Source organism: Caloenas nicobarica, chromosome 5 (genome assembly GCF_036013445.1).
Source record: "Caloenas nicobarica isolate bCalNic1 chromosome 5, bCalNic1.hap1, whole genome shotgun sequence".
Taxonomy (NCBI): domain Eukaryota; kingdom Metazoa; phylum Chordata; class Aves; order Columbiformes; family Columbidae; genus Caloenas; species Caloenas nicobarica.
This window is the reverse complement of record NC_088249.1, coordinates 15,813,513-15,829,834: the sequence shown is the minus strand read 5'-3', so window position 1 is coordinate 15,829,834 and position 16,322 is coordinate 15,813,513. Positions and strand designations below refer to the sequence as shown.

Below are 16,322 nucleotides of genomic sequence, written 5' to 3'. Positions count from 1 at the left end.
TATTTTTGACTGGCTGAGTAAATCGATGCCTCCTGTCAGGGCAGTGACTCTGGTTATATACTGTATGAGACACAAAAACTCGCCTGATGTAGAGCTGGCAGATGAAGGTTCCCTGTGCTTCCACCAACACAGATCCCACTGCTACGTCTTACCTTTTTGATGCTTTTCCCCTTTCCTTGCCTGCTACATGCAAAGGGCATCAGCGATGAGCAATTCAGAAACTCACATGATTGAAAACTGACATACGCCTTGAGGTTTATAGCAGATATAATTCAACAAAAATTCAAAATATATTTTTCTGACGTATTTTTAAAAATAGCTTTAAAAATTATTTTCACAGGTCAGGTTAAAATGATTTAAAAGCATAATTATCAGGAAGCACTCTTCAAAGTGGCATTCTACAATATAATCATCTTTGTAGTAAGGCAAACATCATGGTTCTAACATGTTTTTAAATACAGACTTAACTCCAAATATCAATTAATAAAACACTGAGTAGCAACACTTATTTCTCAAAAATCTACACATCTCCCAAGGTCCGTCCACGCCCATTGCCACCTTGACTTTTTTTGCACATTCTAAAACATACTAGCACAGAATTAGACCCAGTAGAGAACAGAACAGAGAAATATTGTCAGAGTAGAAAGAAAATTGGGAGAGATTTCCATAACCGGAATTGTAGACTTGCTGGCAACACTGCCTATGTTTGCTGCCCTTCTCACTGAACTGGCTGCAGTAAAAGCCAAACCTCTCATTACAACCTGCTCAGATTGTACTCAGACTGTACACAGCCTACCTTCCCCGTCCTTTAAGGACATTAAAATTCAAATCAAGTTTTTTCATTAGAGTATGCCCACTGTGAATTTTACTCAGTATCTTTAACCCATCTCACAAAAAGGAGTAATAAACAGAACTATTTCAAAATTAACTTCTATCGAGAATAAGAAAAAATAAGTAAGAATGTAAGAAAACAAGATCCAAGACAAGATTCAACAGTACCTAACTGCATGTTAATAGAGCCCTTTAAATCAACATTTTGCTTTGTGCCTGCACAACCAAGACACAGGCAACATCCTCTGATGCTACGTGTCTTCTAGCCGAGTTCCTCCATAAGCACTGACAGCCTGGATAAGGATTGTCTTTGCTTCCGTCGCACTTAGTGATCTTGCTCAGTTATCTAATTTAGTTTTATTGATTTCTTCTTCTTGGCTTGTTGTTTGGACACAGTACCCAGAGCAGATTCTGAAATGCCCACTGATGTCTGAGGCAGCAGTAGTTTTCCAGACTGTGTTGGGTACTTGGTTTTCATAAGGACTTTAAACAGTGGCTGGGACAACATATGTTTTAGTTGTTTTTTCATCCCCTTCAGCATCTTTTGCTTCTGGCTTTCTTCTTGCTCACTAGCTTTTCTTCCTTGGGGAAGAAATCAAAGATACAGAATGTTACAAGAGAAGAACTTGCATTGGCCTCTTTCACTAGGCTTCTGCAGTGCTAGGGGTAGATGCTCATCTCATCCTTCTCTCTCTAACAAGGTCACTGAACTTCCATAAAGTCTTCCAGTCATCTGTGACACTTTCAGGTCACCTAGGCTGTCCATGAGATAACAAGATCAAGAAGTATCCTAACTACTGAGTAACTATACCCCAGGTATCATTCTGCTAAATCATTCAGCTAGCTCTCAACCCAGAACAGACTTGGGAACAAAAGGAAAGGGGGTGCAGAAGATAAGGGGTTAACCCAGGATTTCTAGCTCAGGCAGAAGCTGCTTCTTTTCTGTTACTTTATGCATGCCTCATTTCAGCACCTGTAAAACAGGAAACCCTATGTTCCTTATACATAAAAAACCAATGAGGTGCTCGGATTTAATAACATAGAAGAAAGAAGAGCACAGAAAACACTGGAGATGGTTAATATGGTCAAAGGCCTGAACTGGAGGGAATAAATGCAATCAAGGCTGCTGTAATGTAAATTGAAAGGACATTACTAAATCTTTTGTAATGTGTAAGAGGCATTTATGGGAGAAATTACTGAGATTTTAATTGGTCTACAAAAAGCTATGGAAGAATCGGAGACCGAATACATTTTAAAGCATGAATCTGACAAGATTCTGGCTGGCAATTACAAAGTGCTTCACTTGAGAGCTGCAACTTACTTGGACTGGATGTGATGTTTTGAAACTCATTTCAAAGCACAGCATACTCAGATTATGTCAAAACAAAGCAGCAGAGTGCTAATTATCTGAGAGCACTCCTGAACAGTTTGGACAGAGATGATTAGTGTTTGCTTGCAAAGTGTCTGTGAACAAACTAGTCCAGCCATGAATAAAGAAAAAAAATAATCTGAACATGCTTCAAAATCAAGGCATCTTCATATTTAGCAGCTAACGGGCCAGAGACAGCTTAAGCTGAAGTGACTCAGGCAGCACCCCTACTCAGCATGCCTTCAAAGAACTGGTAGGAAATCATACCTCCTAAAATTTGAACACAATGTGGCATTTTATAGCACATCTAAGCAGTGCAAAACTTCACCGCCTTGAACTAATAGGCACCTTTAGTTGCACAGCCCTACGTATTCTCTGAGGCACAGACTGCAGAACATTTAATTTTAAAAGGAAACGAAATTACTTACTTCTAACACACCACCAAAAACCTCAGCAACTTGAACATAATATTGGCCATTTAGTCCACACAACTCAACCTACATAAGGCTCACATAATTTTTGGTGTTTGCTGGTGCTTCCTGGGTGTTACCTTCCTGTTGCCTGACTACAGGGAGGTGGGAGAGATAAGCAGAAGTGGAGAAACAGCTTTTTCTTTGACACAGAGGGGACAAGACTGAAGCAGGACATACTGGGCTGTTAGATCACCCCAAAATGTTTCCCAGAAACTAAACAGTTCTTGTTCTACAACATGTGGACTTGTCTGTGACTTGCCAGAATTGTCACACCTCATTCCCTCGGGTCCAGCACTATCTACTGTGCAATCATCCCAAAAACACAACCAATACCATGTACTAAGTAATGACATTGCTTTCTTTCCCTTCCCTTCTGCCCTGCAGGTTTTAAGAATTTCCCTGCCATGGTGAAGAAGCCCCTTCTGGACACCACTGCTATGGGACCAACTAAGTATATCCATAAACAAGCATTTCTACTTGCCCATAAACATGTCATCATCAAGATCAACCTCAAGAGCCTCCGCAGCTTGCTGGAGCCAGGAGTCGTGTTGCTTTGCCCGACTGTTGAAAAACTCTGCCTTCTCAATCTGCCGTGCCAAATTCATCCGTTCCTGCAACAAAAGCACATTTCAGACATGACGATCAGGTTTAAACATGGGACACTTTAGCAGAATCAGTGTTTGAGAGCATGCACAACAATGCAACTGAGGTGCAGAGACACTTTTGTTCCCTCCTGGCGTCCCAGCAGATGCCTCACTTAATAAACAAATCTTGTCATTTGCTAAAGTGTTTTCCTTCTTCAGATCTATGATAGAATCTGACTTATAAATCATGTCAACTATTAAACATGCCTGAATGTTAACTCCTTATTCTTTAAATGCACCATTGCAAACACTTCAAAAAAGTCAAGGACAAATAATGATTCAGATACCAATCCTTCCTAATGTACATATTTACATAGCACAGCTGGATGTTAAAGTTACTAGTCTCAGCAATAAGGGGCAGCCGTTGGTTTCATCCCACTCTGAAGAAGTCAGCTCCTGCAAGGCCATATGGAAAGAGCACCATATGGAAACGCACCTGGATCTTATGTAGGCACAGGACATGTCCTGCCCTTCTTCCCAGCTGCACATAGGTGGAAGAAAGATGTCCAGCAAACCTAACATGACCTGCGGCCTTCCAGCTGGGCCAAGCTGTCTTAAATAACTAGTTCACTACGGAAAGGAAATCTGCACTGACAGTAAATAATAATCAACCCAACAGCAAGTTCTGCTGTTCGGAACATTCCTGCAGTTGCACAAAACAAACCTTGTACAGGACGCCCAGACCACCCCAAGGAAACAGTCTGCTGCTACATAGTAAGAGCACCAGCCAGAACTGCCAGGATAATCAACATGCAGAGAGAGAGGAAATTAAACATGCAGTTGACTAATAAAATAAGCCAGTCACTTTTTAGATCATTACAAGAAATTTTAAATAATTTTTCCATCTTTGCAAAACTTGAGTCCTCTTGGGCTATACTCTGGTTCACCAATTCTATTCTTCTCCAGTGTGAAATCCCTTCGGACTTGTCCTGAACTGGAAGGAAGGCATGCAGAACCAGGGAAGGAGCGTGCCAAAGGGACAGACATAAAGAACCAGCAGCAATATTAGTCCCAGCTACAACGGCTTTGTGATTAAGCCCAGGGCAAAGTGCAAAAGAGACCTGACCATGTGAAGGGCCTAGGAGGCTGGAGTCCTTTAATTACAATTACAAACACATCTTTTTCTGGGGAGAGGAGCACTATTACGTATAGGAGAGAAGATCATGAGATGATGGCAGGAAAAATTAAGTGTGGAAACAATATTTATTTGCCCATTAATTGACAGAGCATGATAAGACCCAAGAAGTACTCATCAAGAAACACAGAAGGGACCTCTGAAGAAACACTCTAAACAGATTTCTTTCAGTAACCAGAAACATTTGGCAGGTGGAAACGGGGTGGGGGGAGACAAAAAAAAAAATTAATCAAATTCTCTGTGTTACTACCAAGAGGAGAAAAATGAGGCTGTGGAAGCATTTCCTTGATTTTCTTTCTCTTTCAGAAAGCCATACCTCCTGAAAAAATCACGCTAAATAGCCTATTTGCAGCAAGCCTGGGCTTTGAAACGTGCTGACATTATTCCCAAGGTGAGAATACCCCTGTTGCCACTGGGGTGGACTCTGGGCTCAGTCCAAGTGAACTGGATGAGCATGAACCAGAATACCATATGGAAGATACCTGTTGCATTATCTGACTACTTGCATCTTTCTCCTGTTCTCAATGACTGTGCAATATTCAGACACTCCAATCCCAGCTGGATTCCTTTCAAATGCAATATTTAAATATGCCCCATTTGTACAAGGCAGATGCCACCCAAACTGTCAGGAAAACGCTGAGACATGAAACAGCCTCTTATTTGAGAAGCAGAAAATCTGCGGTGACTAGAAGCTTTCTAAAATATATTGTTTTGTAAATTCCAACCGTTGTTCATTTGTGAGTTATTGAATGACTGAATTCTCCTTAAAACGGGCAATAACCTAAAAAAAGGAAACATATCTGGTTTCACAGAGTTCTGTGGCAGCTGCGGCCTCGCAGTGTAAGAACTTTTAGAAAAGCAGACAACTCACTACTTCAGCTGAAAAGAGGCAGATGAAGACCACTGAATATCCCTGGACCTGCTACTGTTCTCTAGTGTGTTCCTAACACAAGAGGCTTTAAGCAACATATTTTACCTAACAGAGCCACCCCAGCTCCCCAGCCAACTTCTCTGTACTCGTTTTGGGAATCTAGTCAGGAGAAGCTTTACATAAAAACATGCAAGAAAAATGTAAGTGACATTATGTTTGAACGTTTTGAGGCCAGTTATTGAGGAGAAAACAGAAATATTTCTTAAAAAAAGGTAAAGTGCGATTAACTTAATTTTCAAACCCAGGTCCTGAAGAGGAAATTTCATCTGAAACCTAGACAGAATGTACTGGACAAGGCAGTAACATAAGTAAACAAGCAACTATTCAGGCTATAAAGAGATCGTTGTTTCTTTACCTTGATAGAAGTCATGCACTTGGTATCAACTGGGAAAAATGGCAGCTCTTCACTCTTCTCCAATGTTTTATAAATTTTCCTAAAATTGATCAAGTCATCAGGGCCAATCAGCAATAGGCTAAGGCCTTCATTGGCAGCTCGGGCTGTTCTGCCGCTTCTGTGTACGTACAACTCAGAAGTACGAGGGACCTGCAAATATTCCGAAAAAACATGAAGCTGGCCATGGAAAGCTAGCAGCAGCCTGTCATGCTTTGCCTAAGAGGTTGCCAGAGAATATTAGTTTTTAGATACACATGGTACACTGCACGTAACACAGCTGAAGGTAAAGTAAAAGATGATGTCTGTAGACACTCTTTCTTCTCTGGGCCAGTATTCTTTCTTGCATAACCTTTTGTGAGTCTCTCCTAACTTCTGACCCTCTGCCATTTCATTTGCAAAGTATGAAAAAATTCTATGTGTCCTCAGAGAAGAGTTATAGGGCTGAGTCAATTGACACCTTTGGATATCAAAGTTAAGCAAAAAGCAAGGAGAATCATAGCTATTACGTCCTTTCTCATATATAATCACACTTTCATGAAGTGCTACCTACCAGAGTCAGCCACTGCAGCAATGAGATCCTTAAGTACCAAGCACCAAGGACAGCTAAATTAATAATGATTAAATCTCTGTACTCGGGACTATACTATATACAGGACCGAGAATCAAAGCTTTATAGCGTTCAGGGTTTGGATCAGCAAAAGCTTATTTCAAAACCAAAACAGTAAAAGTAAAAACATTAAAAATATTTAACCTGGTAGTGGATGACATGCTGCACGTTGGGAATATCAAGACCGCGAGCTGCAACATCTGTTGTCAGGAGGACACAGCTGAGAAAGTGATAACATTTAATGAACATAAAATTGAAGAGTAAACCATGTGCCAAGGAACATGAAATACAGCGACCTAGTATTCTACCACAGCAATTTAAGGAACAGATTTGTACTACATCATCTGCTGGAAATATGCTATTTGTTTTTCCTTACAGAAAACGATACCCAATATTACATCAGAGGCAGTCTTGAAACAGCAATTCTTAAAATAAAAAATGCAAATACTACCTTCGACAGGTCTATTCTGCTTCCAATAAAGAAGTTCACTACCTTGCTTCCTAAGCTTTTATTCTCTCCCAATTCACAGGAACGCTAGTGCAAATCACTGTTCAATGACCTAATCCAACCACTTGGCAGGGGGGTATGTTCCCCTTCATTACATTTTTCAGTGCTCTGCCCAGGCTGGCTTTAAAAATACCTTTAGCTTGATACGACCATACCATTAAAACCATAGTTGATCTTTTGGCAGGACAGATGGATTATTACAAGTTTCTCCAGTTGAGAAAAATCGCATTATTAACATTATAGATTTAATTAACAGCATTTGGGCCTGAAATGTATTCTACCAAGTGGCACTCAAATAAGTTTTCTCAGTAAATTAAAAGCTAGAACTACAAGGGAGGGATTCTGTTCTGACAATTAGTATTTCTGCTTACCTCTGGAAATGGAGAACTACTCAAAAAAGTCATTCTTTTATATAAACAGTCTACAACAGAGAAAGCCTACCTAGCGTATGAAACAATTTATTTTTAAAAAAATCTCCCTGCAACTGAGTTACTTGTAGGTAACAGGAACGTGTTCAGATTTTATGGCATCTGACTGCATACTCTATTGCTACAAGGTTCAAAGCAGACATAAATAGAGAAAATTCTACGGCTTGCAATCTGCAGGAGGCTGTGATAGATGGTCTTATAGACATCTTCTTGCCTTGAAAATCTGCAGTCGGAGAAGGCCCCGTCTGCTACCACTAGTACGTTTTGCCAAGGGATGTTGTGGATCCATCATGGCAATTCAGCCTCTTCTCCCTGCCTGAGTCCAGTACCAAGGTACAAATTTCCACACAGTCACACAGCACACAGCGCTTCACCGCAGGACTGAACTGTGGGGCTTCTGGATTATGGAAGTACTGAGACCACCGACCTCCTCCCAAAGGCCATCCCAAAGCCAGCAGGAAACAGTAATTCTTCAAATGGCAGGACAGGCCTGCCTGGGCAAACCTGACTGTCCACTGCTGCTGAAAGGCACAGCCGCCCCTTCTCTTGCATTGCTCTAGAATACCTTGACCCTTAGGAAGCTACTTCACCTAACTACACCTGAAAACCCTAACCCATCAAAAAGTGGTTAGTCTTCTGATGGCTTAGTGAGATGAAACAACTTACAGAAGGATCAAATGAGCTGCAGTGTGGAGGCACAGAGGCAGAGAGGTGTGTAGGGCAGTTATAAAAGCATACAGCTGAAAACAGGGCAAGTGACAGCTCCTTTGGCAGCAATGAGCTGCCAGACCACAGGATAATTCAGGCTCCAAGGGACCTCAGGAGGTCTCTAGTCCAACCTCATCCTCAAAGCAAGATGAGCTATAAGGTTGGACCAGGTTGCTCAGGGCTTTATGCAATAGAGCCTGTTCCAGTGCCTGATGGTCCTCATAAACAAACACCTTTTTTTCATATCCAGCCTGAACCCCTTGTTTCAATTTGCACCTATTACTCCTCACCCTCCTACCAGGCACCACTGTGAAGAGCCTGACTCCATCTTCTTGATAACCTTTTAAGATATCAGAGGGCTGACATGAGGTACCCACAAAAATATTTTTTGCAGCTGACACAAACCCAGTGCCCTCAGACTCTCCCTTTCCAGAGCAAGTGCTTCTTGGCCATCTTGACGTCCTTCCACTAAACTTGCTCCAATTCATCACCTCAACCACTCCATGAAAACTCGTCCTTAATCGTTAATAACCTGGGCTCATGAACGGGGAACTCGCATCCCCAGCTAACTCCCCCAAACTGCTCCTACTCTAACAGAGCTGTTTTCTCTCCTCACTTCATTTTACATTATTTCTTTTTTTCTCTACTAGGAATTAGAAAATCAACTCACTTGTCTCGCTCAGCAAACCTTTCCAGGTTTTTCAGCCGTTGCTTTTGATGCATGTTGGCATGCAAAGGAAAAGGATCGCAATTTAAGATTGTGAGGAGAGAACTGAGGCGTTTTACACAGTCTATGCTGTTTGCAAAGACCATGGTTCTTCCTGGATACTGGAGAAGAAAGTAATAGAGATAATAGTCCTTTTCATCTGTATTACAGTGAATTCTGGTTTCTGTCAGAGTCTCAACAGTAGCCTCTTTCCTTGTTAAGTCTATCACTTTGGGTTTGCCCTTTATTCCTACTTTTTCCATTAACAATTCTAGTTTGGTCTTCTTGTCCATCTTTTTAGCATTCTTTTTCTGTAAAACTCTTGTGGGAGTCTGATGGACTAAAGTCAAAGTGGCAGAAAAAACAAAAGTCTGTCGTTGAGGGTTATACTGTGAATCATTTAAGATTTCCAGCAACTGAGACAGCTCTGCGAAGTGACCTTTCTCAACCATTCGGTCTGCTTCATCAATCACAAGGCACCTGTCAAATAGAAAACACACAGTAAAAATCCACTTGTGCTGATAAATACAAATGTGATAGAGTTCAAAATAATTTTTCCTGCTAAACACTTAAGGGAAGTTCTACATGTAAAACCCAAAGCAACACCAGGTATGCTGGGGTAGCTACAGCAGCTTTCCACGTTTTTTTGAAAAAACAGGTCTCTAACAAAAAAAAGCGGTTTTTGCTACTGGCTTTACTTGACAGTCTCCTCCATCAATATAACCACTGGGCATTTCAATCAAACACTCTAACAAAGAAATAAGTGACCTTACGTAGTCTAAATCATTTAATCGGTTAGTAAACATAATCAGCATGCAGTGATGCCCAGTTCAGTATCTGGCAGTCAGTCTAGAAGGCACGTTTACCTGAGCTGTCGAAGATTTGAAAGATGTGGGTGTCTCTCTTTAACTAACTCCCACAGGCGGCCTGGTGTTGCAATTACAATTTCTGGCTTTCGATTCAGTACACGTTCTTGCTTCTGTGCAGCCATGCCTCCAACTAGAATTGCAGTCTTGATGCCTAGAACAAATAAATAATAGTTTTTAATCTCACTAGTTTATCAGTGAATGTCTTTACATACATCCACTCAGAGAAGTATTTTTAAAAGTCTATACTGCAGTTTTCAGGAAGCATTTTGTCCAGGAAACCTCAGAGGTTTTATATAACACTGAACACGCAGCAATGCCCTCAATTTTACAGAAAAATCCTCATTAGACACCAAAAATAAAGTAGTCTTTCATTTAGTACATCTGTCTTGCAATAGCAGGAAGCATCACTTATGTCCTCCATAGGTGTTAGCTTTGTTTACCCGTACTTCAGAATCTCATGTTTTGTCAATTAAATTTGCATGAACAAACAAGTTCCTGTTATGAATAACCAGCAGGCTCCTCCAAGACTGAGAAATGCTTGTCTTGCTAATAATTGCTTACTTGCTATGGAATAATCCTAACAAGATTGCTCCCTCCCAATTAATGATTCTCTGGACTGCACAGTAGTGCGGAGACCCTGAGTCAGCTTTAAGCAATTTGCTCAGGTACTAAAAGTTTAGCTTTGGAAGCACAGAATCAACACATGGCTTATTTCACCCTACTTCTTCAAAGAACACAATGGCCCATGATAAACTCAATGCTACTGTCCAAGATTCCTCCAGTATCCAAGCTACCACAGATCCCTCTTCCCTACGACTTGTTGAACCCCCTGCTTCCAGGGGGGGATTTGTTTCAAAGCGAATTTGAGACAACAAAGCAAGCCCATATCAAAACATATTTTCTCTCCTGCCGCAGCAACTATATATCACTTGCGCAGCAGATTTTTACATACAAATAGCACTGCTCGTATCAAGACTGTGCTGACATAAATTGATTATTTCAGGCTAGGAGTTAAAATTAGCCATGTAATCAGCTGTAGACTGATGAGCACAGCAGGACGTATAGACACCAAAGAAAGATGTGCTTAAAAGCAGTTCACTGCGCTACATATCCTCTTCAATAAAAAATTACTGCTACTGGAGAAGTGAGGAGTTGTTCCCCAGTTCTCTCCCTCTTGGACTGTTCCACATCCTCGCTCACTCACTTAACAGATGTGCTGACCTCTGGTTTGGAAGAGAAAGGAACAGAATGGAATTGCTTTCATCAGACACGTTACCCAGCAATGTGCAGTGTCCTGACTGCTGTAGGAGGTTAATCAGACAAAGCACCAATGCCTTCTATCCTTAAAATTTATGGGCATATTTTCTTTTTTTGATAAAGCAAAATTATTTATATAGATAGATCTATATGTATTATCTATATATATCAAAACATCTGTCAAAAAAGGAAATTATGAAAAAATATACATATATAAATAATAAGATGATTTTTTATACATAACCTACATCATACAAAACCAGGACAAAGCTGTGGCGGGGTATCTAGTACTGACTCTGTGTTGCTGAAGCACAAGTCAATAGCTATTTGAAGGCAGAAATATTTAAAACCAAAATACCCCACATTAACTGTTTACTTCCATATGCATCTCATGAAGAATCTTAATGCATTTCTCAAATACTAATGAGTACAAACCTTAACCCTTCTAAAGCCACCCTGTTTTTATGATGCAGAAGAAACCGTGGCACACATTCTGGCTCAGCACCGATGCCAAGATCCAAACCCAGCATAATGTGGAACATGGCCCATGGGGTCTCCATACCTGTGAACTTTGCAACCGCATCAATGTGGTGTTTTACTTGTACAGCTAATTCTCTTGTGGGGGTAAGGACCAGTCCTAAAAGAGGTCTCTTTTTATGGGAGCCAACAGTATGTGTCTCGTCACCAGAATCAAATTCAATATTTTCGAGCACCTTCACACAGCCTGCTGTAAAAGATGCATCATCTTCATCCCCACTGTCTTCAACCTGCTGATGGATTAGTTTTTCTGCTTCATCCTCATTTTTCCATCTTGTTTCATCCTCATGCTGATGGGACTCTTTAGAAATGCTGTGATTTCTTGTTGTTGAGCTATTTGATTTTTGCCACTGCAGCACAGAGTGAATCATTGGAATTGCAAATGCAAGCGTTTTGCCGCTTCCTAAAAAAAGAAAAAAAAAAAGACCAACAAGTCATTTATTTGAAAATATGATAAAAGTAACAGCAAATCGCACACTGTTCTTAAAACATACAGTTGTAACAGATGCAAACTCCTGATCTTTAGAAGACCAGAAATTTGCGGCAATACCATCTTTTCTCCTGTTCCCTTTATACATTGCCTTGAGGTCATCAACAGCACACTTCCTGAGGAACAGGTATTTTTCCTATCTCTAGCAGGTCAGGCAGATTCATTTGTTCTGAAAACGGTTTTTAAAAGCTGCAGTTGCAGCCAAGATATTTTTAAAGAACTGTATGCCTGTAAGGAGAATACCATGCCCTAATTGACAGTTCTGATCAATGTTCTCAAAATAAAGGAATAGCAAATGAGGCCAAGGACAAACTGGAATGTACTTGAAGGATTTGTTTCCATCTACGATTTACAGTACTGTGTTTACAACTTTCAAATAAACTGTATTTTGAAATACTCCACCGTCTAATTTTCTGGTCTATCACCAGCTCACATTTTTATAGTCAAAACACATAAATGTAATTTAAAACAGATAAACCACTTTGGAGAGGAGCTGTCAAATACAAAAATGCTCCCCTAACTTTAATTTCAGGGGTTCACTGTACCAAACTGCAAGTCACATCCCTGCCACACATTCCTTTCTGAACTACCTGACACTAATAAAGATGTTAGGAGACACCTGGTAGCACGTCCACCCCAGTTAAGGTTCTCATAAATACCAGTTCATCAATCACAAAAGCGGCATCCGGAACACAAGACACTATCACACCATTCCTGTAACAGGCCACTGCTGGGGAACGGTTCTCTGGAAATCTCATCTCAATTCCTTGAGCACAGTTTGTCCTATCATAAACCCATAATGGTTTGCCAAATTCAGCAACAGAGCATTTTGCCTGTTTAGGGAAGAACCTTAATATTAGTTTTTAAATAGCTAAGCCCAGTATCCTGACCAATATGGCCGCAAAGTCTCCTCATATCCACTTCCCACCTTTCTGCATGTCTAAGAAGTCTCTTCTGACTTAGGCACTTGAAGCAGAAAATGTTATGATCTGCATTTGAAGAGCACTTATACAATAAGATTCTGTGTTACCAGAACTTCTGTTTTTAAGGTGAAGAACACTGCTGATTTTGAATTAAATGTACTGCAATTTGGCTGGTGCAAATATCAGTACTGCACCCAGGTAGATTATGGCTGTGATAATCAGGACTATTCTACAGGCACTAGATTCCCCCACAAATGAAACAAATAATCACCTCACAGGGCATGTTATCTCCACAACGCACTTATCACATACCATAACCAGGCCTGTAGAACCTGGAGAAAAGGTACTCTCGGACACTACAGCACAAGCTATTTCATGTTCTTTTAAACAGTTTTATATTGTAAGATTTTACAGAGATCAAATTCAATTCCTTAACCAAAAACTTCACTACTTCCACATGGCAATGCACAGAACTGGTTAGATCCACTGTAAAAACAATAAGCCTTGACGTTCCCTGTATCTGATCGCCACAGGGATCTACTTCCATATCAAAATCTTGTCATTCTCCCCATGTACCTAGCAAAAATGGAAGAAAAACAGTTGTTTCACCTGTCACCTTCCTCCCTCGGGCCCAATGCTAAGAGAAGCTATAGGATGTAGAAAAAAGATCTGGAGAGTTCCAGCTTCTCCCAGCTGCAGCGCTCCCTAACAGACAAGGGTTCACATCTTCTCTCAAGTTTCTACAGGAACACTGATGACCCACTGGATTCTCTGGAGAGAACCTGGCTTTCTTTCATGAAATAAGAAAATATGAGAGCAAAACACAGTCCTGCTACCTCAGGGTTATGCAACATTAGACAGCAACAACACAACCAGCCACCAATCATGCTTTCCATTCTGCAGCTAGAGAAGGATTTGCTTTCCAGCACTGCCAAAATGTCACTTTTTTGCAGCACAAAAACACCATTTAAATTTTCAGTTCCATTTTCAAAAACAGCCCCTGCGGGGTTTTCTAATCTTATTAAACCTAATAGTGCCAGCCTAGCTTCTAATTAAAATAAAAATGCAAATGACTGCATATCTTATTAGTTACTATAGCTTCATGTTCGAGAGCAGTAAATGGCTTTACAAGACAAGCAGTAAGATAAGGCAACTGGAACAGATGAGAAGAATGCAAAGGAGGCTTTTAAACCAACACAGCTTCCAATTGTGTCTCCTATTTTTAGTTTTTATGGGAAAAAAAATGTTGCACTGTTGAAGAGACAAAACTTCAAAGGTATGAGCAGCAAAAAAAGTTAAAGGGGAAATAATGCTCTGCAACTTCACAGCATTGTTTAAGTAAAAAATAAGCTATAACAAATCTCACAAAGGCTAGCAATGCTCAAAGACAAAGGTATGAGCTGATCATAAGTTGGACAAGAGACAGTACCTCTCCAGTTAATGAACCAAGGTAATACTTCAAGCACAAGCCATGAGAAGGGCTGGTGACAACCTACAAGCCAAGCCCAGAGACAGGGCACAGGGTGGGCCTGTTTTGCTACAACAAAGTCCTAGGCCACATCCACAATGCCTCACGCCGGGCCCAGTATTTATTGACCTCTCCAAGCTAGTACTGTATGTTCAGAGGAACCTAGCTCTTGGCTTTGCCTCAGCACAGGGACATCCACAGAAGTTACTGCCAGAACATGACTCTGTTTTAATAATTCTGCCCTTTGTAGGGTATCACCCTGCAGTTCCCAAAACAGGAAACAATTTGAGAAACAACAGAAAAAGAGGCTTCTGTCAAAAGCATAAAAAATCATTGAGACTTCAAAGCCTTGCACACTGTGCTTCACTGTATCGATGGAATGTCCTGTGTTTGTAAGCTACAAAGTTTTAATGCTTCACAATGAATCTACTAATATATTGGATATGCAGAAAATACAAGCTCTTCTATGTATAAATGCTTCTTCTGCTACATATGAAAACCTGTAACAATAACCTGCATTTAAAGAGGGGAGATAAGAAGCTCCCAGCATACACAACCAGTTTAAAGGATCTGTACCTGTTTCTGCAGCACCAAGAACATCCATATTATCCCGGATGGCAGAAGGCAAGGCTAAGGCTTGAATAGGAGTTGGAGCACTAAACCCCAGGTAGCTCAAGGCCTGCAACACTGGCCCAGGTACAAAGAGGTCTTTCCATGCAGACACATCGGCTTTGTGATCAGTTGAGGCAGATAAAACTTCTGTTGTCCAGTTTTTAACTTTTTTAGAAGTAATTATTGATGGAAGAGCTTCTTGAGCCTGAGAACCCTTCTTTTTAGCTGCCTTCTTTTTCTTTTTCTTTGGAGCACCTTTTGTGCTTGAAGTGCTCTCAGCCACATGTCCCTGGTCCTCCAAATTTGCCACTTCAATTATTTCATTACACTCTGCCTCTTTATCAACTGGCACATCAATTTCTGTTGCATTAGGATCATTGCTTTTATCTGTTTTGCTTCTCAAATCTTTGGTTTTCTTTTTCTTTTTGGGAGGGACAAGAAGTTCTTCCTCCACCTCAGTGTGTTCTTCTGAAACACTCTCCGCCTTTCTCTTCTTATCTTTTACTTTCCCCACTTTGGAAGAACTTACTAGTTTGTACTCTCTGAGTTCCTCCAAGCATACTATGTCTTTAAACTCCTCATCAGCAAATAGATTGGGGTCAATTTGCACAGTTTTCCATTTCCCTATTACTTCAATGCCTTTTTGTTTCATTTTAAAGGAAGATTTAAATCGCCTTCCTTTTTTCATCTTCATTTTTTACCTAAAAAGAAACGGAGGAGTAAAAAAGCAGATCATTAGATAAAAAGAATAAGGATTATATTGATGATATTCAAACACACGGGAACGCAAGGCTTATTTTTTTTTTTTTTATCTGGGAAAAACATCATGAATGGCGTTAAATATAAGCTCAGCAGGTCAGGCTTTCAGCCTCATCTTTGGAACAGCTCCGGGATAAAACCAAAATCGTCGGAATAAATCCCCGCAGGCCGCGAGGAGCTCCCGCCCCGCCTGCCCGAGCACCGCCCGCCAAGGGCCCCGCACGGCAGCTCCGGACGCCTGCCCGGGCCCGCGGGAGGCCCGAGGGGCTCCAGCAGCCCCAGGGCGAGGGGCTCCCCGCACCCCCCTTGGCGCTTACCGCGCGTTACGGCCCCAGAACAGCGAGGGACAGACGGACAGACAGACAGACGAGAGAGCGAACACCCGTCCGACCCGACCGCCGCTACCGCCGCCCGCCTCGTGCGCTCCCGGGCGCCGCCATTACTGCGTGACGTCACTGCGCGGCGCCCGCGAGCGCCGAGTCGGTGGTGGGCGGAAGCGGCGCGCGCATGCGCACAGCGGGGGGCGCGCTGCCCGCCCGAGCCCGCTGGCGGGCGGCGGGAGGGTTGGCCCGGCGCGCCCGTCCCGGTGGCTGGCCCTGAGGGAGGGCCCCGGGATGCCCGTTCTTCGCGGGCCGGGTGGGGCGGGCTGCCGGCCCTGCGGAGCGAAGGGCTC

General features: G+C 41.7%; 1 protein-coding gene across 2 annotated transcripts; it reads right to left on the bottom strand.

The window, feature by feature from the left end:
- Window positions 1-1,268: 1,268 nt before the first annotated feature.
- DDX24 (DEAD-box helicase 24) lies at window positions 1,269-16,081 on the bottom strand. Of its 2 annotated transcripts, XM_065635892.1 has the most exons (9): window positions 15,967-16,081; window positions 14,855-15,591; window positions 11,423-11,800; window positions 9,601-9,754; window positions 8,699-9,214; window positions 6,529-6,604; window positions 5,739-5,927; window positions 3,183-3,284; window positions 1,269-1,413 (listed from the first exon to the last, which is right to left on the bottom strand). In XM_065635892.1, the coding sequence occupies exons 2-9, from the start codon at window positions 15,582-15,584 to the stop codon at window positions 1,366-1,368; spliced, it is 2,193 nt and encodes a 730-aa protein (XP_065491964.1). In that variant the 5' UTR covers window positions 15,585-15,591; window positions 15,967-16,081; the 3' UTR covers window positions 1,269-1,365. The 2 variants fall into 2 exon arrangements, with proteins under 2 accessions (XP_065491964.1, XP_065491965.1); XM_065635893.1 differs by lacking the exon at window positions 1,269-1,413 and having other exon boundaries at window positions 3,147-3,284.
- Window positions 16,082-16,322: the final 241 nt, after the last annotated feature.